This window comes from Artemia franciscana, chromosome 10 (genome assembly GCF_032884065.1).
Source record: "Artemia franciscana chromosome 10, ASM3288406v1, whole genome shotgun sequence".
NCBI classification, from domain to species: domain Eukaryota; kingdom Metazoa; phylum Arthropoda; class Branchiopoda; order Anostraca; family Artemiidae; genus Artemia; species Artemia franciscana.
In genome coordinates this window covers 12,620,369-12,645,345 of record NC_088872.1, presented here as the reverse complement: position 1 = coordinate 12,645,345, position 24,977 = coordinate 12,620,369, and the positions used below count along the sequence as shown (strand labels likewise).

The 24,977-nt window shown below is 34.2% G+C and overlaps 1 protein-coding gene and 1 long non-coding RNA gene across 5 annotated transcripts in view; one reads left to right on the top strand and one right to left on the bottom strand.

The window, feature by feature from the left end:
* Positions 1-1,280: 1,280 nt before the first annotated feature.
* On the bottom strand, positions 1,281-6,235 carry LOC136031799 (uncharacterized). The gene is made up of 2 exons (XR_010618583.1): positions 6,142-6,235; positions 1,281-1,482 (listed from the first exon to the last, which is right to left on the bottom strand). It is a non-coding gene; the product is annotated as an uncharacterized LOC136031799 (long non-coding RNA).
* A 9,199-nt stretch (positions 6,236-15,434) lies between these two features.
* Positions 15,435-24,977, top strand: part of LOC136031796 (mutS protein homolog 4-like) — a 116,880-nt gene continuing 107,337 nt past the window's right edge. For all 4 annotated transcript variants that reach the window (XM_065711593.1, XM_065711591.1, XM_065711592.1 and 1 more), the window contains exons 1-2: positions 15,435-15,550; positions 24,621-24,727. In XM_065711593.1, coding sequence (XP_065567665.1) covers positions 24,670-24,727 — 58 coding nt within the window. In that variant the 5' untranslated portion in view covers positions 15,435-15,550; positions 24,621-24,669. The remainder of the gene's footprint in view (positions 15,551-24,620; positions 24,728-24,977) is intronic.

Below are 24,977 nucleotides of genomic sequence, written 5' to 3'. Positions count from 1 at the left end.
CTTTTCTTTGAAAAACATCTTTAGTGAATTTTGTTCCCAATTAATGCACATAAAACATGATTTCAACATTATGTATCCTAGCCTTTTCTATCTCATTTATCGTTACCCTACCTAAAAGAAAGGGTTATTCTTTCATCTCTCTCCCTCTTTTTCAATTTCAGTGGGTAGCATCTACAGGGCAGTTAGCGGATCGGTATTGTCTCCTTAAATATATTTTGTTTTCGCTCTTGCTAAGCAGTCATTCAAAGCTTTAATACGATCAAAAATACTGATGAAATTGAAGATCAAAATTGAGACTTCAAACGAAGGAAAATTATTACTTCTCAGCCTATGTAAAATATACCTATAAGATTGACAGAAATAAACTGACTGCTCATATTTCCCTATATTTTCAAGGTTATCCAAAAAATATATATACCCAAAAACCAAAACCAAATAAAAAAACAAGAATTTCGTGTTACAAGAAGCCTGCATAAAATAATAGACTTTTTTTATAAAACTCTCAACGGTCTTTCACTAGCCTTGATAAGGACAACTTTTAGTATGCAGTTAGAACTGTCAGTAGTAGTATCCCCTCCATACATACTAGCAGAGCGCAATCCTGATATACTATTAGAGTTGCTAGCCCCTCGTATTCCCTCCATACTTACTTGCGGAGCCCTATCCTGGTGTGCTATTGGAGTTTCTAATCCCTTGTATCTCCTCCATACGTACTAGCAGAGACGTTTCCTGGTGTACTATTGGAGTTGATAACCCTTTGTGTTCCCTCCATACGCACTAGCACACACATAGGAGACATACTAGAGCCATTTTGGAGTTGCTAGCCCCTTGTATCCTCTCCAAGGGGGTGTACCTAGAGTCAAAAGGAGTTACTAGTCCCTTGTATCCTCTCCATGGATACTACCACACACATAGGAGTTGCATAATCATTCATGTTGTATCTTTGTTTCTGAGAAAGGCATCATCTGTTCTTGTTGTTATGCCACCCATGACAGTCCTGTCCCACAAATGCCATGACAGCCCCCTAGTCACTATCTGGTCTTATTGCTAGTATAATGTCATAAAACTGCAACAGCCCCATACTGTGACAGCCTTATCTTAATATTCTATAGGAGTAAATCTGAGAAATCCTGACCATCTGGAAATCATCGCTTAATCATTTTGACCCCAGAGTATTATGGGGGCAGCAGCATAAAAAAGAAAGTTCATCAGAGATTCCAAGTTCAAAAAGGGTAACCCCTTACATATAGATAATTAATTACATTGCTGCAAACTGATAATGAGTTTTAAAAACAGTGTTTTTATTAATAAAAATCTACATTAAAAAAAACTATTCTCTTGTCAAATCGACATTAGCAATTGATTTCACAACTACAACTTCATCATCCGCAAATGTAATCACACGCTACTTCTCCAGCTCAACATTGATTGGAGCCTCTGCTACCATGGGCTCTTTCATGCATCTTCTAATTGCGGGAAGCTCTGCAAGAGTAGTAAAACTGGGCCCTATCATTTTCATTCCTGGGACATAAAATATTTACAAGTGTGTGTGTGTGTGTGAGAGAGAGAGAGAGAGAGAGAGAGAGAGAGAGAGAGAGAGAGAGAGAGAGAGAGAGAGAGAGAGAGAGAGAGAGAGAGAGAGAGAGAGAGAGAGAGAGAGAGAGACAGACAGACAGACAGACAGAGAGAGAGACAGAGAGAGAGAAAATGTGCATTCACGAACCCCTTTAGGTTCAATTTGACCAAAAAAATAAATCAATAAAATTACAACACTAGTTTCTCATTATTGTATTACTGGTAGCATCTAAAAAAAGACACTCCCCTGATGGCAAATTCTGGAAAATGTCCTTGGCTGGAAAGACGTAACTTTGTCTTTCAGTGTTTTAACATTGTTCCTGATAAACACTGAGAAAATGGCTTTAAGCTGGCCATTTTGAAGCAAAAATACACTGTATTCCCATAAATTATTTCAAATTTATGTAAACATATATGCACAAAGAAGAGATTTACTAGGAATTTACATTGAAAAAGACCTTTCATTGGTATGTTCATTAAAAAAAAAATACATTTTTGCATTTTCTTTAAAAAAAAATCAAAAAAATTACCTCCCTAGATTTTGAAATATGCCCCCCTTCCCTGTTTTGCTGGACTTTGATAAACCATTTGATCAGGTGTGCCATAGGCGACTGCGTATTAAGCTTGAAGCTATTGGTATTAATACAGAAACTATTTACTGGGTGGTGCTTTTCCTTAGTAATAGAAAACAAGCAGTTAAAGTGTTTAGAGATAAGGGACCATCATTTCTCTCTGATGTTGTGGAAGTGAGAAGTGGAGTACCTCAAGACACAGTCCAGGGCCCAATTTTATTTAATATTTTCATTAATGGTGCATCCTGTAACATTGAAAATAAAATAAGCCTTTATGCAGATTATTCAAAGGTAATTGGTTCAGTTGAAAGTTCAGGAAAAATAGAAACCATTCAAGCAGACTTGAACCCATTTACTTGCTGGGCAGGAAATTGGAAGCAGATGTTAAATGTCTAGAAATGCAAGGTTATCCACTTTGGATAACAAAAACTCAAGACACATGTACTCAATTGAGTCAATAGACAAAACAAGGCAACCTATTGTCAGTAGTCATGCTGAACATGATCAGGGTCTATTAGTTGATGAACAGCTAAAGTTTAGTTTGCATGCCCTGACTGTGGCAGCAAAGGCCAGTCAGACTCTCAGTATATTAAAGAGAACTTTCAGTAGTCATTTGCCCTCAGTTGTTGTAAAACTCTATAAAGGTATGATTTGACCTAAGCTAGGGTTTGGGATGTACATTACCAACCCAATCAATAAATATGGCCAGGAAATTCTAGAATCATTTCAGAGGCGTACAACTAAATGCATCTGAGATTTCTATAACATTTCCTGCCCCTCCTGACTTGAAAAATTAAATTTACCCTCACTGACTTATCGCCAAAAGAGAGGGGACATGATTATGGCATTCAAGCTGCTCAACTATAAAGAACTTATCCCAAATGTCTTTCAACCAGATCTCTCTTCAAGGACAAGAGGAAATGATCAACAACTTTTCAAGAAGTGTGAAAAGTCAATGTTATGTAGCAAATCCTTTTCTAATCAGGTGGTGAATCTATAGAACTTGTTAGACCAAAAAACAGTCTCTTCTGCCAGTACTGAGTCATTCAAATCATCAGTTGACAAGGGACGGTGCAACAGGCCCTGGCAATTATTTTGGGTTTCATTTGATCAGTCAGCACACAATCTTTCCTGACAGGCAAATACAGGATCATCCAATCACTGGCAATTTAAGGTAATAACTAGCTCAAAGGTCAACAAACTAATGAATAATATGAAATCATATGACTAGGGGATGTTTGAAGAAATATCATAAGAAATAATTATGTCAGAAGATACCCAATCTATGAAACTCACTTTCAGAAAAAAAAAACATCTGTCTAATCTATAAAAATATTCAAGTGCTACATTGATAAAGAGTGGCTGCATCAAAAGTTCCTGCAAATCTGGGAGGAACTTCAATCTTTGATCAGGGCCAAACTAGCCACCAGACAGAAAATAGCCAACAGTGAAAGTCATGATGGAGTATTTAAAAAAATGAGAATGCTTAGCTTGTTCTGAGTGGCAAATCTGATGTATTTACTAAGACTAGGTAGACAGAAGGTGAACACACCACTTGACATATCTTTTTATGCTCTTTCCAAAAAAACTACTCAATTCCTTTGCAAATTCCATTTTGAGCCATAAAAGGGACCCTCTAATACATTGTTCCTCATTATTTGACAGTAAAAATATTTACATAAAATTCTGAAGACTTCTATTAAAAAATCATAAATACTCACTTATATCATTCCTGAAATTGCACCCCCACACCAAAATTGCACCTGCCCCACCCCCACACCAAATTGATCAACAAGTATATAACCCAATATAAGCATTTCCATTATTTTACAGCAAAGCATATGTCTTTTCTTTTCATTAATTGACTAGGATGTAATATCCAAGTACTCAGACAGTGCCTGAACTCTAAAAAAATACACTGAACATTTCTTAATCTTGAATATCATGTAGATAGTTTTAAATAGTTTAAACATGCTGGTGGTCAGGACAGGGCTAGTTACAATTCTGTACCATTACACATAAACTTGTTTGGTCAACTTTTTATGAAAATGGGGTTATGAGTGCCATCTATAATCATTTTTCTGCATTGATTGGTATATTCAACAAGTTTTTTAGTTCAATAATGCTAAAGCTAGAGATTTTGCATGATGCACCCAGGTCCATTTCAGTGAGTTGTAATTAAGCATAAACACATTCAGTTCACCAGAAACAAAACCCCATCTCTAGACTGAAAGAGAAGTGAACCTGAATAGACCAGAATACCAGAACCTGAATGGACCACAGTATTTAGAGTATAAACCAGAATATGAACCTGTCTTTGAGAGTCATGAACAAATGCTGGCAGAAAACTGTCAGGAATCTGAATGATATTTCTAACATAAGAATGACATTTAGTGTACATCTCCCCCCCCCCCCCCTTGGAAAATATATACCCCCTATACCCAGATTTATGGAAGAAAGCTTTTGAGTAATTTTTCTAGATTTCTTTTTTTTAAACAATGCTGCAAAAGGGGAAGGTAATTTTTAAACTCTAGATGTCAATTCTTCTCTTCTGGTTGGCATCCCTGGCAAGCTTTAGTTTAATGTAAGGTTTCTTAGTCAATGCTGCCAAGAACTGTTCAGATTTTTTGGATATTCTTTATAAAACAATGTCCAAAGGGTAGGTTATAATTATACTAAATTTTTTGATCACTTTTAAATTTAGAATAAGGTTAGGCTACTATTTAAGTCCAAGGAACATGTTCCAATAAGATTACAGAATCTGTGATATTATATTGAATAGGTAGTGCAACATCACTGGTGAAGCTGGCTACAAAAGCCAAGCATATACAACACTCACCTTTGCCAACTCAAAGCATGTCTATACATTTTACCACTGTTTCAGTAGCAACTCATTGCTGATAATTTTTGTAGAAGACAAGAATTTTGTTTGTTTAATGTCTGTTTATATGTTTTCAATTTAACAAAATAGTACCTTTTCTAAACGGTAACTTTTCTTCATTACTACTAAGTAAAAATGAGCCATTGAAAACTTGGGGTAGACATAAGCCACCTTAATTTTTTTTTTCCATTATAAAAATAATGGTAAATTTATAGCAAACAGTATAACTGGCTTTTGTATAAAGTGAATATATGACTTGATGCCTTTTTTATGCTCTTATGAATATAATAATCAATTCTACCAGAAATTCAGATTTAAGCACTTTTTAACCTAACCTAAACTAACCTTGTTATAAATAATTTTAGCACTGAGAAAATGTAGCACTGTTTTTTTCAGTGGAAAAGATGGCACTGAGAAAATGTAGTAGGCCTAATATTTTATAGAAAATGAGTGGTAAGTCATACTCTAACTGAAAATTCATCATTTTGAAGAGCTCAAAAAGTGCTTAAATCTGAATTTCTGATAGAAGCAATTATTATATTTGTAAAGAGCATAAATAAAGGCATTGAGTGGTAGATTCACTTTATACAAAAACCAGTTAGGCTATACTGTTTGCTATAAATTTATCAAAATAATTTCCTAAAACAAGTTTTCATGCATCTTGAAAACATATTTAGTCTTTTGTTTTACATAAATGTTCCAAAACTCCTTTCCCCTTAAGGATATCCCATGCCCCTTCACCCCCCAGATGTGGACATCCTCTTCCCCAATAAAAATGTTGGATCTATGCCCCTGACCAAGGGATGGGGGTCAAGTGAAACAATAAGTTTTTAGGAATGAGATAAAAGAGTAGACTAGGCTATTTATGGTAGTTGAAATTAGCCTACTCCTAGTTTTTAAAATTTCAGGTAACTATTTTGTAAAAAAAAGTGTCACTTTTTCCATTTAATTGCTCAGATAAAACTTTGAATAAAAGTGAAATATTTGGACAGGGCATAAAGAGCCATCAATTGGTATGTTCACCTCTTTCCAAGCTGAGCAAAGGGAAAATTTCAAATTTACCGTCTAAGTTTCGTGTTAAAGTAACAGGTTTCCTATACTCTTTGAGCTCACCATGATTTTATGTGCTTACTCCTTATCTGCAGTCAGTTTTTAATGTCAACTAAGGATAAACAGATGCATTATGGAGATTCAAGAATTTTGCTTTTTGTATTGCCATCTATAAAGTATTAAAGATGCCACTACCCTGATGCTTAAAGCATAGATTTTTACCTCAACCCAGATCGAAGTTCGATTACGCTTTGTTCAGTTGCAAAGAATTGTTTTCTTCAAAGATTAAAAGTACTGTCAAATTCAGGCTTATTTAAGAATCCTGCATGTCACTTCTTACCGACCTGCTATTTTTTCATCGGAATTATGTTTTCGGCAAGGAACCTGCCGCATAGACAAAAGTATATAATACAAATGTCCAACTAGAATACCTTTCAGTGTTAGAAAAAAGATATCAGGCGTCCCTTTAAATTATTTATAATGATTATAATTTGCGTTGGGAGACAGTGTTTCAATGTTTATTAAGAGATTAGTTTGTTCAAATGATCCATTCATACTTAGCAACTAATGTTTACTAAACAATCATAGGATTACTCTAAATTACCTTAAATCGTACTGCCAGCGAAATATGGTGATATTCACTTTTTGTAGTTCTATATGTAGTTTTTTTGTCAACTTCAGTCAATGGTTGACTCCCATTTCAGCCTCCAGTCAGTGTTGGCACAATCTTTGTCTACTCAAGCTTCGAATGAGTTGGAGTGGCTGCCTGGAATGTTTTCTCTGTCACTTGTTTCACGGTAGCGCAGCTCTAACATCAAAAAATATTAGCCGATTTTTTTGAGGACCAGGGTACCAGTAAGTTGTCGTTGCATTTTCTAGCACGGTTCAGAGAGCGAAGGGTTAAATAAATCCTTCACTTCCCCGAAGTTCACTAGCTTTGGAGTCATGATTACGTCGATGCTCAGGAGATCTTTTAGTCCTGTTCATATACAATATTATGCAGCCTGCAATTAAGATTAACTCAGTAGCGGATCCAGGGGGCAACCCCCCCCCCCCCCATTGGCTTAGACAAAAAGTTTTATCATTATATTTTCTGTGACTTGATTGTGATACCAATGCTTGGATCAAAACATCTTTGAAAGGGATTTGACGACGCTTAGTCTGTCTGCTTTAAGTCTTTAAGGAGTTTTCTTGAGTGTTTGGTGTCCCCCAAGCTTACAAGGCATTTTGTAGCTAGTCATCTCGTAAATCGTTGAAGCTTCAAAAAGTGTGTCAAGACCTGTTTCGTAATCAATAACTAAGCAAAATGTTGAAATGACTCCAACAACACAAACGCCTTAGAGTTAGTCGCGGTTCTAGAAGGGTTTGAAAAGTATACAATTTTTGAATAATCTTAACCAGTTATGATGTCGAAGTGAAAGCAGATAACTCTCGGCAGCTTTTTGGTTTCAAAGCCAAAGCTATGCGAGTGGACGCCACAACTGAAGATAGAAATAATGAAAGTTTCATTGTTCGTAGCGATTCCAGTGCTTTGACCAATAGTGAGATTGTGCATGATTCGTTAGTATCAATTGAAGAGTGTAGCCCCAAGCCTAACACAAACATCGAAAATATAAGCACTTTCTGCGAAAATGATATTGGAAGCTATATCGATAAAATTATAAAACTGGATGGTCGAGCGCAATATCAATTGCTTCAGAACCCGTAGATTCTGCCGTCTAACTACAGCTTCCCCTATTCAGTTCACAAGAAGCTGGACAGGGACGAAAAGAGACATTTCAATCATACTCATTTGGAAGAATTTCATCGGCTAGTACTTTCAAATAAGATGAGGGGCTTATTCTGAAAATGCTGTTTTATTTAACGCTCGAGAGGTCGGAGCCTCCAATCAATTGCAAAAGTTGGCAAAGAAGCCCCTCGTGACTTTTGCTAAGCTAACTGGAAAAGACAGTGACTTGGTGTCTCATGAAAATAATCAGTATCACCGCTATTAGCTGAAGCAGGCAAACATTTCCTTCTTAAATATGATAACCCTGAAACCAACTTTTTAAGCATTGTAAACAAACAATGTAGGCAACAACTGCAGGAAAACAGAACGATTTTGAAGCCAACTGTAGAATCAATCGTTTTCTTGGGTCGACAGAACATTGCTCTTCGTGGCCGTTTGAGGTGATGGAGAATTATTGGCAGAAAAGGACCCATTGACAAACGAAGTGAACTTTCGAGAACTTTTAAGGTGCCGTGTAAATAGTGGCGACATCACTTTAAAACAACATTTGGAAAGCTCAGGTGCAAATGCTACTTATATAAGCGAAACAAAACAGAATGACTTAATTGAACGTTGTGCCAAAGATAATCTTAAAGAAATTCTTGCACGAGTTCATTCTGCCAAGTTCTATAGTGTGGTTGTTGACGAAACAACGGATGTGTCACACAAGTCACAACTGAGTATTGCCCTTTGCTACAATTACAATTGCACAAGACGTGAAGATTTCGTTGGTTTTTTAAACCTACATGAAAAATGTTACTCTGACAGCATTTGAAACTTTGAACTGACCATTAAATGGAAACGCTTGGATATGTTGCGTTGGATTTTCTTTGATCTCTTGGGCTAGACTCGGAAAACTGTGTGGGCATAGGCACTGATGGATGTACTGTAATGGTTCAAAACATTGTGGTGCTGTAAAAGAAATTCAAAAGGTAGCAAAGAATGTCCTGCGCTGTCTATGTTTCAACCATCCTCTAAATCTTCCCATGCTGAAAACTTCTTCTGTCCAGAGTGTTAGAAACTCAATCGGAGTAATAAAAGAAATAGTTGCATTCCTTAGTGCTTCTGTATAGCGCAATTATATTTTAAACAGAGTAATGAAAGCACAGCTAACTGGCATTTGTGAAACGCGCTGGATCAGAAGGCACGATTCCTTAATGTCGTTTGTGGTAGAGCTTCCTAAGATAGTGGATGCTCTTGAGATTATCAGCGGCTGGGCGGAATGCACAACTGAAGCAAAATCAAAATCTTTATTGACTTCTGTCACATCCTTCGACCTGATAGTAACCATTTACTCTCTTAGTAACATATCTGGACCAATTTCACGGCTCAGGTGCCTATTTTAGAAGAAGAGTATAGACCTCATGTCTGCAGCAAGCCATGTTAAGGACCTTTTTACCCAGCTGCAAGTCACGTGCCGGGAGAGTAAAAGCGAGTTTAAAACACATTTGACGAGGTAACTAAAGTCGCAACTGATCCAGGTTTGGAAATAATAGCCCCAAGGATAGCGAAAAAGAAAACGAATTGGATTAATGTACTATTCAGTTCACAAGAGGGACATCATAGACGGTCATTTTTTATTCCCCTGTTGGACACAATCATTTCGGACTTAGAAAATCGTTTTTCTGTTGAAACGCTGGGCACTTTTAAGTTCAGTATTTTCTTGCTAATAAATTGTATGGAAACGAACAAACAACAATTCGCTAATACGGTTCATGACTTGTCAGAGAAATACTGGTCATCAATGGGTCTCCCCTCCCAATTAACTTGTGAATCTGCCCTGGCCAGAGAAGAAAAAATATCGAAAACTCGGTGGCTTCGTCTGAGAAGAAGTAATGCAGGCACAGGTAGAATACATGAAACACTAGGGGAAACTTTACAAAAAAAGAACTGCGATTCTGATATTTTCCCAAATATTTCAGCGCTTTTGCAGATTCTCATAACCCTACTTGTCAGTGTGGCATCTGTTGAATGAAGTTTTTCAACCTTGAGAAGATTGAAAACGTGGCTAAAAAAATAAAGTGACAGAGGAAAGACTCACCGGACTTGCCCTTCTTCATGTTCACCGTGATATTGTCATAAGTGTAGGAAAAGTGTTATTGATAGATTTGCTAATAGTGGAAAAAGGAGGCAAGAACTTATTGCATAATATTGATAGTACTTCAATAAATGTAGTTTTGTGGATAGCTTTACAGAATCGACAACGAAATGACGGATAGAACCAGAGGCATACAACTTTCAACATCAGTAAAGGTACATTAGGCTTAATTTAGAATTGGAGTTTTTCGTAACGTGTTGCCCCCCCTTCTTAAAATCCTGGATCTGCTATTGTCTAGTTCTGATGCAGTTTCTATGTGCACTTCATGTGATGTCGTAAATGTGAGCAGGAAGAAAATTAGAGGAAAACTCTGCTTTGTGAGGCTACATGTGATACATTGTGATGTGATTACTTGTGAGGTTACTTGGTGAGGTTACATGTGAGGTTAAATATGAGTAGGAAGAAAATTAGAGGAAAACTCTGCTTGGTGAGGTTACATGTGATACATTGTAATGTGATTACATGTGAGGTTACTTGGTGAGGTTACATGTGAGGTTAAATATGAGTAGGAAGAAAATTAGAGGAAAACTCTGCTTGGTGAGGTTACATGTGATACATTGTGATGTGATTACATGTGAGGTTACTTGGTGAGGTTACATGTGAGGTTAAATATGAGTAGGAAGAAAATTAGAGGAAAACTCTGCTTGGTGAGGTTACATGTGATACATTGTGATGTGATTACATGTGAGGTTACTTGGTGAGGATACATGTGAGGTTAAATATGAGTAGGAAGAAAATTAGAGGAAAACTCTGCTTGGTGAGGTTACATGTGATACATTGTGATGTGATTACATGTGAGGTTACTTGGTGAGGTTACATGTGAGGTTAAATATGAGTAGGAAGAAAATTAGAGGAAAACTCTGCTTGGTGAGGTTACAAAACCTTGGAAATTGATACAATAATGACACTTGTTGGCCTTTGCAACAAGTTTTCCTTGTATTTTAAGTCCCGAGAAAATTTTTTCCTTCAAATGATGGGTCTATCCATGGGCACTGTTTTGTCTCCTTATTTGGCAAGCTTTTACATGTACTTCAATAGAACAATCTGCTTTGAATAGTTTCCTCTTAGAGCATTCTCTCTGGTTTCGCTTCGTTGATGATAGTCTGTCTATTTGGGAAAAAGGACAGGACTCTCTAAAAGATTTTTGGCACGTTTGGATTCTTTTGATTTGAATCTTCAATTCAGAATAGAACTGGAAGATTCAGGAAAGCTCCCTTTCTTGGATATTTAAATGATAAGAAATACTCTTAGCCTTGAATTTTTAATATATAGAAAGCCAACCCATAATGATCGGTATCTACATTTCTCGTCACATCTCCCTCCTTCTATGAAAAAAGGGGTATTAATATCTTTAGTCGACAGAGTTTAAAAGTCTGTTCACGCAATCATGTAAATTCTAAATTAAATTATGTAAAATCTATTTTATTCTGCAATGGCTACCCAATTAACCTTATTGAAAATATCATAGACGATTAAAAAAAGATAAAACAGGAAAATAAGGAGCCCATCCCCCTTGATTCAGTTACTCCAGCAATTGAGAACAAAACTTTCTCCACTTAACCATACATCTCAAAACACAGCGACAAACTTAGGAAAAAAAAAACATAATCTCTCTGTTTCTTTCAAAACTGAACAAAAAGTTCAACATTTTTTCAACTCGAGAAAGGATAAAACTGAACCTATACTGGGTAGTGGTGCCTACAGAGTCTCATGTACATGTGGGAATTTTACAATGGTAGAGCCTTTCAAAAACTGTGGGAACGTTTGCCTGAAAACAAAATTTTAATAGATAAGTCCCAGAGATTGGAAAGTCTTGCGAGGCAAAGATTACTTATTCAATCCAATTGATGATTTTTTTTCATTTATTTCTGTTTTTTTTTTTTTTTTTGACACAGTATCAATTCTGCTCGAGTTAGGTTCATTTCGAAAGGTTATATTTTTTTTTTTTTTTTGAGCACTAAGGACGATTTGGCGGAGGTACTTGTCAAAATATTTGCTTGTTCTTCGTCGTCATGTTTGCCATTGGCTGACAAAATCCTCGTTTTTAAACCTATTTGATTTTATTTTCCGTTTATTATATCCTTTCCTCTCTTGGTTTCATACATCTTCAAAGGCATAGCTATTGGACTTAACAGATATGTTGAGTAAAATGGCTATCTTAAAACTTTGATTAGAAGACTTGGGTCGGAAAAGGAGCATGGGAGAGGAGATAGTTAGCCTACAATCCTTTTGTTCACTTAAAATGGGCACTAGAACTTTTAGTTTCCGTTATAATGAGCTTTCTCTCGATATTCTAGGATCGTCGATTCTATACAATCACCCTGAGCCAAAAAAATTCACGCGCATCAGTAATCTTTGTTCTTGCAAAAATACAAAATTTCACATTTTTGGAGATGGGAGTTTGAAACCTCTACAGTAGGGTTCTCTGATACGGTGAATCTGATGGTACGATTTTCATTAAGATTACTTGACTCTTAGAGGATTTCCCCTCCCCCTAAAATCGGGGAATTTTCTCAGGCTCGTAGCTTTTCATGGGTTGCAGTAATCTCAATGAATCTTACATATTTGGAATCAGACAGTTCGTACTAACGAACTTTAAGCAAGGAGCGATGCGGCTCGATAGTAACCAAAACTCTAAGAAACACAGCTTGATAACAATAAATACATCAAGAGAATCAAATTTTGACGCTTATTCAAAATATACAAAATTCATCAGGTCTAACGTTGCGCATCAAAATTTACGAGCCTGGGAAAATTTGCTAATTTCGAAAATGGAGGGGAAAATCCCTAAAAGATCAAGTAATTTTAAAGAAAATCACACCATCAGAAGCAGCATATCGAAAAACCTTATTATAGAGGTTTTAAGCTCTAATGTATAAAAATGTGGAATTTTGCATTTTTTGCCAGAAGAAAGATCACAGATGCGTGTACACTTGTTTCTTTGTTGTTGTTTTTTTCTACCAGGGGTGGTGGCGTCGGACCAGTGATCCTAGAAGATCAAGAGAGGGCTCATTTGATCGGAAACCAAAAGTTCTAGGACATTTTCTAAGTGACCAGCATTAATGGATGGCAACTGGCATACTGCGAACTACTGGAAAAAATGACTTCCAACACGCCTTTCCTCCCAAAATCACCCATCAAAATTTTAAAATTGCCGTTTTGTTGAACATAGCTGAAAGATCTATTAATTATGTCTTTGAAGATGATTAGACGCTTCACAGTCCCCGGGGGAAGGGCTGCAAGCTATGAAATTTGCCCATTGTTTACATATAGTATTGGTTATTGAGAAGTATACAGACATTTTTTGTGGGAGAGGAGGTTGGATGGAAAACGGTTACGTGAGACTATATTTCCATGGAGGAGTTTTTCATGGGGGAAGGGAATTTTTCATGGAGGAGGAGCTGGATTTCCTGGCATTATTTAAAAAAGATAAGAAATTAATTAAAAAAAACAGTGTCTTAAACTGCAAGTAACGAGCAAAATTGAAACTTAAAACAAACATAAATTATTACACATATGAAGGGGTTACACCTTCCTAAATGCCTCACTCTGTACGCTAAAGTTTTTTTTAGAACTTATAAAAAAGCTTATTATTCTAATTAAACAACCTTTGTGTTTCAGGAGTTATTCTTAAATAATTGGAACAAAAAGCTTAACTTTACCGTAAAGAGCAAGGTATTAAGGAGGGGCAACCCCCTCAATTACTTACTAATTCCTTTTCGTTTTAAGCATCAATTTTGCTCCCTGTTTTTAGTAAAAAAAAAAAAAAAGTTTTTTCTATTCAGCATAAAAAGCCAATTCTTTGTTACATCTAATGGGTACTTGCAGGATATAGTGACCACTCTTTGTAACCTGAGTGACCACACTCAATAAGTGAAGTCAGGTTAATTTTATTACTTGAAGTAAAATTACTTAATTAAAATTATACTTTTATAATTTTATTACTTTTTATTACTTGTGCCCTATAGCCACCACATTCAAGTTCTGTCAAGAAGTGAAGTTTGATTAATGCTAATGTAATAAAACAAAATATGATGAAAATATAATACTTTATTAATAAAATCATGGAAACTACAACAGAGAATTATGGAAACCAGGCCACATATAACACATTTAATTAAACACAAAACCTAACCTTACTAACTTTAAATATTAAATATTTAATTAAAAAATATCTGCATAGTGGCTAGTCTCGCTCAGGCTAAGCTGATTATTTCCGAGTGCACATAGAAAGCCGATTTTATTACAGATCAAGAACAAAGCGTAGTCGCTATATCATACAAATACCTATTTCATAATCATTAACCTAATTTCACTTCTTGAATGTGGTCAAGATAATACAAAAGTACCATCTATTGATAAAAAAAATTAGTTTTTAAGAGTTTCAGTTACTATTGAGCCGCTTCGCTCCTTTTTTACCACAAAATGTTTGACATTTTCAGTGTGTCTATAGGGGGAGGGCTATAACCAGCCTACTACCCCCTCATGGGTGTGTTCTTGAACTTACTCTTGTTTTGGTTTGGGGCAGAGGCATCAATTGGGATAGGGAGAGTAAAGAAAGTTATTTGTCCTTACCTCTACATTTTTGCCCTCCCCCTGGTAATTCCAAAATACCTTTTGGCACTTGTATGACATACCCACAACCTAATATTCTTCTAATATTTTTTTTCTGACGCTCAATCCTAATGAAATATACCACATTAAGATAAAAATAGAATATTTTAGAAACAAATTTGGTCTATATATTTGCACACGAGGGGGGGGGGGGTAAAATATAGCGGGTCTGCATGCCTAATGTGTTCGGTACACTTATTCTGCATATTATATAGTAAGAACTGCTTTCTAACTTTAAACTGTCCAGATAATTTATCCCCCCCCCCTTAGGTACAAATATAGAGCCCAAATAATACATTTTCCATCTATTCTGTCACTTCTCTTTGTTTTGTTTCACGCCAAGCTGAAAGAAACTGACGAAAAAAAAGGTTCTATAATGCGTCAATGAATGAACAGCTTGAGCGGTAGTAGGTTTATCATAAAAGTACCCACCTTTTTGGGGTTATTTTTCATTCAAAAATTACCCTTTTTATTCCCATTGGAAAATCAAGAAATTCCCCTCGCCTTTGATTTTAAAAAATAACCCCCCTCCCCTACTATGTAAATGGTACCCCTAGTTTCGAAAGGGAAGAAAATAGGATGACAAATATCAAACTTATTTTGGTTCTTGTTTTTAAGACTAAAAACGTCTTCACGGTTCAAATGTCAGGATACTAACTACCTAAAGAAACTTTCCACTTTGTTACAAAATTAATTACCTGTATATTATGCTGCTTAATTGTTGCAGACGAAATGTATGATTATACTTACTAATTAGCTTCACTGCAGCTTGCCTCCCTTCATGCACAGGAATTGCTCAATTATAGATAGCGCTAGAAATAGATCAGCTGACGCATTAATTATTTTGCCATTTTGGACACTAGCTTCGTTAGTAGGTTTTTGCTATCTGGAGAGATAAGTCGAAGTCATAGCCTGCTCGAAAGGATGGTGAATTTAAAAGAAAGGTTTTAAGCTAATATTAGTGTGGAAGTATTTGTATTAAGATACATTTGGTAAGTCTAGATTTTTTTTCGAACTTCACATTATAATTACAAAAGGATTCTAAATATATAAATAGGATTCCATTTCCAAATATCTGCTATGATGGTTACCCCTGAACTCCCCTATTCAGGAGCATTAATTCACGAAAAATTTAGGGGAGGGAATATATATTTTCAAAATCCGGAGGGGGGCAGCTGTGTAATTTTGTCAAAATCCTGGGGGAGGGGGCAAAGCTGGAGACGATTTTCCCAAATCTAGTAAATATGAAAGCAAAAATTGAAAAATGAACCATCTTACCATAAAGGTAAAGATTATATCAAATAAAATTGACCCACTTCTGTGGGTCAATTTTATCCAGACATTAGAAAAGGAAAGCCCAGTTGTGTTAATTCATGAAAATTTAGGGACGGAAAAACTATTTTTAGACATCTAGTGGGGAGGGGGGGGGGCGTAAATTTGCAATTTCTTACAATTTTGCGATAAAAATGAAAAAAAGACTTTACCGACGAAAGTATCCCCAAGGAAGTTCTTTTCAAAATCTGGGGAGGGGGATCTAGGCAGGTAATTTTGTCGTTTTAGAAATCTTCTAAATAAAAATACCAAAAAGACATTTTCAGTGAAAATACACACAAAAAACTTATTTGTCAAATTCTAGGAACAACACTCCCTCCCAATGGACGCAAGTGGGAGGGCAAGACTGTCATGGTAGAGCATATGATATTTGGAAAGAGCTTTGAAATCAGATGATATTACTTGTTTGTTATTATAGTGTTTAGTTCAAACAGGAATATTACAGTGAAATTACCATGGATTTTATTTACTTAGGGAATGCAAATACTACAGGAATTGTTATTCTGTTCATAATTAAGGTTATAGTGATTACCCAGGAGGGTGGAAGTCCCCTTGGAGGTAATGTTTTCATATAATACATAAGTCAAATGGCAAATAATATATACATTTTGATTCCCGATTCATTATTCTTTCCAAATATAGTAATCACTATTGTTTCAATTGTGTCCAGACCCCCCCCCCTTCTGAGTCCTGGTTGAACTTCGTTTAAGTAAGAAGGCTAGGGCTGTTTTACGTTATTATATTTAATTCTCAAGTTTTTATTTTTCCTTTTTCTCTGTTGTAGTTTCCATAATTTTGTTACTAAAATCCTAAATTTTCGAAATATTTTAGCATATTTCTTAACGATTAACCTAACTTCACTTCTTGACTGTGGTCGATATAAAACACAAGTATCGAAGTTTCAACTATTCAATGATCTTTAAGGTACTATTGATTTGACTTCTTGGAAATCAGTGCAATTTTACTTGTTAAGCTCATAAATGGAAAAAATACTGAGACTTGCAAGTCTTACATATGTACCTATGGCTGGAGGCATTTTTTTTACCAAATGATTCTTTGTGCTAGCGTTTTCTTTTTACCGTTGCTAGTCTATTGCGTACAAAATAAGCAGTAAATATCCTACTGTTGCAACATTAGGTCAGTAGTGAGGACTTTCAATGTCCGAGCACACCCATAGGGGGTAAACCTGGAGCTACTATTCTCTCAAGACGCTATTACGGACACCTGGGTAGTACTATAGCGTATCTGTAACGGTATTGTACACCTACGTCACATGATTCTTTTGTTACTTAGTATTTTTCATTGATTCTTTAAAAAAACCTACGAGACCCCGCTAAATCAGGATTTCTTTGATTGTTATGATTACAAACCTAAGGTTGTAATACATTCAGAATCCCCTGCCAAATCAGGAAAGTAGTTTAGTAATTTTCAATTCTGCCTCACCTAGATCACCCCATGAATTTACATAATTTAGAGTCCATTTTACATCATTTAACATCAATTATTGCACATTTTGAACATTTTCCATCCCTACATTCAAAATAAAAACAGGTCCTTGGAAAGCAAATTTGGTCTCATTTTTATACTACACGGGTCTTAGACCCCACTTAGATCACCCCGTCAATTTACCCCGTTTTTAATTGAGTTCACATCATTTTAAATAAAGATTACCGACATTTTTACAATTTCCCATCATGAGATTTAAGATCAAAACATGTCTCGTGAAATAAGAATTTGATTAATTTGCGAAATAAGAGTTTAGCTATATTTCTTTTTTCCTATACTAACGATAAAATGTAATAGTTTAATATTTAGTGTATAGTTCGATATCAATATCTAAATAGTTAATATTATCTTTATTTTTTCTTTCAATAACCTTTAAAATCATATCTTTGTCTACTTTTTTAAATATCTTTTCATGATCAGCTGTATTGGAATTAAAACTCCTAGTTACAAAAAAATCTTCAAAATCAATAATCATAACGAATTTCTTTCCATAGTTAGTTGTACTACATTTCGTTCCTGTGATGTTGTTCGATTATATGTCTTTTCCATTTTGATTTCACTTAAAAGTTCCTCTATTTATTAGTAAATAATTTTATTAAACAAATTTCCAAATCGAAAATAATTTATATATTAACATATAATTTACTATCAATGACCTCCATGGTTGCTTATCTTTCTGAAAATATAATGCAGTAAATGTTATGTGGATTAGCAGGTACTTGATTTAATAAAAATTTTATTTCTATATCAGCAGTTGATCCACTTCGATAAATATTCGATTCATGCTTTGAAACATCAAGACAAAATAAAGGATATACTGTTTTAAAATCAGTGTTACTTACAATTGTTCCACTGTCAACATTTTTATGTTTATATTGTAACTGTAAAAATTGTTGATAAGGTTAGAATAATCTTAATCAGCATTACTGAAATCACGTTTCAAATCTTCTTATGGGTTTATATATCCATTTACTCTCAATTTAATTAAAATTTTGAGCTCCAGACCTTCAAATCATATTGGAAAAGTTGTTTCTTTTTAATATAATTTGATGTGTAACACCTCTTAAAACACGATTAATATCTTGACAAAATCCACATAATCGTGATAATGGTAAATACATTAACCACGTGACTTTCTTTGGTTTTGTTCAATCTTTTAAATAAACCACTATTAAAATCGTTATTTCGTTTTATTGTAATGGCTCCACCACCTGCTGCAGCAGGCGTAGAGGTGCTTTCAAACTCATTTTTTGCGTTAAAGGAATCAATGGATTGGATTTATCTTTATACCAAAACATATCAGTAGCTGCACTTCGACTATAGTCATCTGAAAATTCTAATAAATTTTTAACAATAGTCGTTATACTTACATAATCAGTACTTTCAATACATTTTCCATTGGTAATATATTCAGCATTTCTAAACAAGTTAAATCCATTATTTGTTAAAGTAGCTTCATCATTATTTCGCATATTTGTTCCATCCAATCGTGCTATTTTCACTTTGGCAGAAAGGTAACTATTAATTGCAAGAATCCAAGAATCCAAGATTCCACATCTTTTAAAATGAAATTATAATTTAATTTTTAAGATAAATTCACATTGTTAGCTGTAATTTCTGCATGTCAATATTTAGTTATGGAATCATTAACAATAGGGTTTTCAAATATTTCCCAATAAGGAGAAAGAACTTGATTCACTACCATTTATATAAAGAAGAAAAATATTAAATAAAGTTTTAAAGATTTTCAAACAGTAGAGGCGAATCTTCTATTGTCACTGAGGGTGTCAACAAGAGTATCACCGGGGATGTAGTTTAAGTCTCTTCCTTAAAATCATTGTATCCAATATGCATTTCCTCTGTTAATCAAGATATTTATTGAACTATATCTTATTATTTGAAACTATATCTTTTAGAGATCTCACATCGTTTAACTTGCTTTTATTATAATCTATTCAATCTTTTTCACATTCAATCGCTGAATTTTTAAATAAATCCAGTCGAGGTTTAATCATAGTGTTATTCACGGAAGGAGCTTCATCTTTTATATTTTTTATTGACATCTTGAATAATTGAGAATTGGCTATATTTTAAAGAAACTTCCAATTCTGCTATCATACTGTCTTGTATACGATATTTTTTTCTTATCTATCAACATTTATTATAAATGGATTTTATATAATAATTTCATTAAAAACTTTTCAAGTCCAAAAACCTCAGACTATTAACAACAATTGAAAGATTACGTTGAATCAGAAATGAATAAGTATAATGGTAGGAGCCATTTACGAAGTTGATTTAGAATATCCAAGAGAATTACACAATTTACATAAAGATTTGCCACTAGCTCCTTACATTTCCAGTATAAATTAAGTACAACTTTAAAAAATAAAATAAATTATGTTCCGCATTATAAGAATTTAGAATTACACTTAAAAAATGGCCTAGAATTGAAAAAAGTACATAGAATGCTAATATTTACTGAGTCATCCTATTTAAAAGAATATATCAATCATAATACTAAATTACGACAAAAGGGAACGAATCATTTCGAGAAAGATTTTCTTAAAGTCATGAATAATGCTTGTTTTGGGAAAACCATGGAAAATACTAGAAACAGAGGAAGTATTGATATAATCACCAATGATGAACAAAGACAAAAAATAATTTAAAAACATTACTTTAGATCGGAAATAATCTATAGCGGGTATTTTTCGGTAGCCAGACTGGCCAAGTCAAAAATAAATCTAGATAACCCTATTTAAATCGGATTTGCTGTATTAGAGCTATTTATGTTACTGATGTATGAATTTCATTATGAATACACGAAACTAAAATATAGTGAGAACATTGACTTATGTTATATGGATACGGATGGCTTTATTTATGGTACTCGAACTGGGGATTCTTATGGAAACATTAAAGTGAACCTCCAAGAAAAGTTCGATACTTCAGATTATATAAAAGATAACCCTTATAGCTTCGTTGCGGTCAATAAAAAAGTGATACGTATGATAAAGTTTGAATAATCTGGAACAACAGACATTGCAGGTTTAAGATACTTCAAATGTATACTTCAACTTTTTCTTTATTAAACTTAAAAAACAGAGAGCAGAGCTCGTAAGGTATATGTTCACTTAAAAGAGGGTGACGATGAAATTAAAGTAAAAAAAAAATTGAAAGGTATCAAAAAGAATATTGTTAAAGATAATTAACATTACAGAATTGGACTGATGTTTTATTCGGAAAAGTGGAAAGCTTATCAGAAACTCAGTAAACTTGGAGAGCAAAGAAATATTAATGCTCTTAGAAAAACAAAATAAGAAAGCTCTAGACCCTAATGACACTAAAAGAAAAGTTTTATAAATACAGTAAACACGGTACTCTGGGGATTTAATCCCTTGCAGCTATAAGCTACAATCTATGAAGTTCATTTATAAGCTATAATCCATGAAGTTCAGCTGTAAGCTATATTAAACTCTGTGTCCTTTAGATTTCTTCTTCCACGTATAGTTAACCATCGTTAATGATGAATGGCGGCAGCTCGTCAGGATTCAACTTGTATTCATCTTGGCATGCAAAGTCAGGGTCATATTTTCTTCAGTATAATGTAACTTCATTTTTATTATATCTCTTCGTAAAGTCAATAATACTATTTTGATTCATATTATAAAATTCACGTTTTTCAATTTGCTTCCTTGAAGCAATGTCACGCACAAAATTCTCATATGCAGAATCACTTTCTGTAACGGCCAAATAAAAATTCGGTAGGCTTAAAATCAGAGTAGCCGGCATCGTCGTAGTGGTGTCGTGAAAACCAGACTCTCTAATGATTCCAGCAAATGAAGCGTAGACCAGGCTCTTCCTTCCAAAATAATTTAAAACTACGACGATTTAAAACAAAATTCGAAACAATTTAAAATTACTCCCATTGATTCCATTTATCATGGTGACAACTTGAGCATAGGAAACCTCTAGTGTGGGAATCACACAGTTCTTCAAGACAGGAATTACAGTCGTTAATTTTCACTGCGTATCCTCTATGCAATTTACATGGATTTACACGTTTCTTTATAGTGATCAACAATTTAAAACTACGTCGATTTAAAACAAAATTCAAAACAATTTAAAATTACTCCCATTGATTCCATTTATCATGGTGACAATTGGAGCATAGGAAACCTCTAGTGTGGGAATCACACAGTTCTTCAAGAAAGGAATTACAATCTTTAATTTGCACTGCGTATCCTTTATGCAATTTACATGGATTTACACGTTTCTTTATAGTGATCAACAATAGTACAATTCTCACAGGATGAGCAGCTGCTCAATGTATACAAACATAATGGGCATGTGTAAATCCTGTTCAATATTGACTCTCTCGCTGCTAAATAGAAACTGACTGGGGAAAGGAACGTCTTCTAGGAGGAGTAGTAATTTAGTGACGTAACAAAACTTGCTCGACTTATTTGTCGTTGCCTTGCAAAATGGCCGTCTAGGTAGTGATTAAAAGCATAATCACAATATACTTTTTTTTTCGTTTCAGTTAATATATCAATAAATTGAGTAAATGCATCTGGATCACGACGTAAAAGTTTCGTGAAATAGTCGAAAGATAGAGAATCATTTCTTTATATCGTTAAGCATTCTTTGAGAAAATATTTTCCTTTGAAGTAAAATCATCATCTAGATTCCATTGTTTTTCCAAAGTCACTTGATTTGTATGACTTGTTTCCCAAATCCAGTCATTTTTAATCCTGACACTCTTGCTACCGATTATAGATTAGCAAGGATTCTTTCTCGCAAGTAACAAACTTACTCCCTTTTTATGGATCTGTTTAGATCATGAATGTATTTAAGCCATCTTGAAATCTTTGTAGATGCATTACATTTACCTTTGCCGCAAAGCATAACTGTGTTCTTCCGAAACATCTCGTCCCATTCTAGAGTTAGCCGGCAACTCTTTGTACTTTTTCTACTGCAACATTAGGCTTCATTTCTTGATTGCTATTGCCTTCAATGTCCAATAGATTAAAAGCATTCCATTTCTAGAGAACATTGTAAATATTGTAAACAACCTGTAAATATTGGACCATGGTGAGTTTTCTTACAACCGGGACTTTCCTGCTTGACTCTAACAGACTCTAACAAATCCTATTATGTAACATCCTAACCCTATTATGTAACATTCAAACCCTATTATGTAAAAATCTAGGATTTATGTAAAAAAGGATCTATACCTATTATGTAAAAAATCTAGACCCTGAAGGTTTTTTAACACTTTCTATTAGGTAACATCCAAACCCTATTGCATAGCAATCAATGCCTGATTTGGTGGGTACCCCCTGAAGGTTTTTTAAAAAATCAAAGAAACTATTAGGTAGCAATCAAGGAAATCCTCATTTGAAGAAGTCTCCTAAGTTCTTAAAGAATCAATGAAAAACTTTTAAGTAAAGCAAACCCTATGATCCAGGTGTACTAAACCGTTACAGTTACGCTATAGTGTTTCCTAGGTGCGCGTAATAACGTCTTGAGGAACTAGTAACTTCAAGTATACCATATATGGGTGTGCTTGGACCTTAAAAGCCCTCACTACTTAGATCTCAATAGATCAGGTGCAAGTTTAGGAATATTTATTCTGTATCTGTTTATTTACCAAAGCCTTTTTATTTTTATTGAAAAAATTAAAACAGCGACAAATTTGCCACGCTCCCGTAAATATCAAAAATAAGTTGTATGCTTTCTATGTTTCTATGAATTTATTACACTTACAGGCATTGGAGGAGGGTAGCATTTAAACTAGAATTTTCGTAATGTAAAGGTATTTCAAATTAAAAAAAAATAGTGTTTAGTTTAGGGCACATAAATTTTATTAAGACTCATTCTTTTTATGATAATAGGCTTTTATTTGTTTAGGTTCAAAGGCAGGGGCTAATTTGGGCTCAACCCCCTGGCACCTCATGCTTCGTTGAATTTGCGGGTACTTCCTAATTAAGTCATCTAGCATTTTTTTTTACAATTGTCCTCCCCCTCCCAGGAAAAGAAATCCATTTATGACTTCCAATTTAGTTTTTTTTCTTATTTACTCTTTGTAGACACACTCTCTCATCATTGATTTTTCCTATAATTGATAACAATGTTTTAGCAAAAAACTATTCCACTTATTTTTTAAGTTGTTTGTATTTATTGTTAATTTTATGATTATTTTTAATTCCTATTATTATTTCTTATTATTTTATTTCTTATTATTTAATTATTTTAATGTTGTTACTATTGTTATTCATTATTATAGTTAACTAGGGCTATTATGTAGTTTACTGTCTGTGCATTATTTTGTTTGTTTCTTGGTACAGGGTTCTACCCTCCGACACCATATATACCTTGTACCTTATATTTGTGTTATTTTTGTTTTACTTCAGCAAACCACCGCATGTGATGCTTTTTACATGCTGCAAATTGATTTTATTTTTGGTATTTGAAAATAAATTACCACTGCCAATATTACTATCTAACAATTCTAAATAGAAAAAAAAGAAAATGCGTACCGTTTTGGATTTTTTACATCTTTTTGTGGCATGATGTGTCTGATATTCCTTGTAAGGTAACAAAGTATTGTTTTTTTCTTATTTCCGATTTAACCGACTTTGAATTCATTAACGTTTTTTTTTAATTCTCAGAAAAGAGTTACTTATTTTTTGCTGTACCAAATTCAAAGTACTCTGTCATGAATTTTCAACAACTTGAAAATCTGACCATTTTACTGTCTCGGAACTTAGTAACACCATCAAATAAATTATTTTCTGCAAAATATGTAGAATAATTTAGAAGGAATTTCTATCGCATATTTATACAGCTAAGTTAATTGCAACACTAGATATTGACTGTACTCTTTTATTATTGCGTTAATTTGATTACCATTTTTAATTGATAAAACTAATTAATCATTATAAGCTAGTCATGAATCATCGATTAAGTTCAGTTGATTATGATTAACATTAAATCATTAAGTTGATCTAAAAATAATCTGCCTTTTAGTCAGTAGTCGTGATAGTTTTTTATGCAACTCGGCTTCCTAAGCCAGCTTTCCTTTGCATTGACATCTGAGCTTTGGATTGTTTTCCTTATTTACGATTTAGTATGGAAATCTCCTAGGGTTGTATGCAGAAAGGAGAAAATCTGTGATAATAGTATTTTACTTATAATAATAATACTTACATTTTCTAGGAATTAAACAAGTTTTCTTCATGTTTGGTTAGAATTTTCTGTTTGAAAGATGGATTTTGTGAATCAATTTTTAGCAAGCACAGAGCTTAACTTAAGGAATCCTGGTGGTAAGTAAAATGAAATCTTGTTTTATTGGCACATAAAAGGGGGCGGGGCTATATCCTATTCAAAATAATGCTGAAGTTGTGTTCATTCTTAAAAACTTGGTATTTTGCTTTTGAACTAAGCTTTTGGGTGTATCATGACTACATAGAGGGGAGGGATCTGTTATGATCGGTCCAAATACCCCCTCTCCTTATAACATATCGGAAAATGTCCGCATAAAATGCACATTTTGGTATTTTAAGTCCCCCTCGT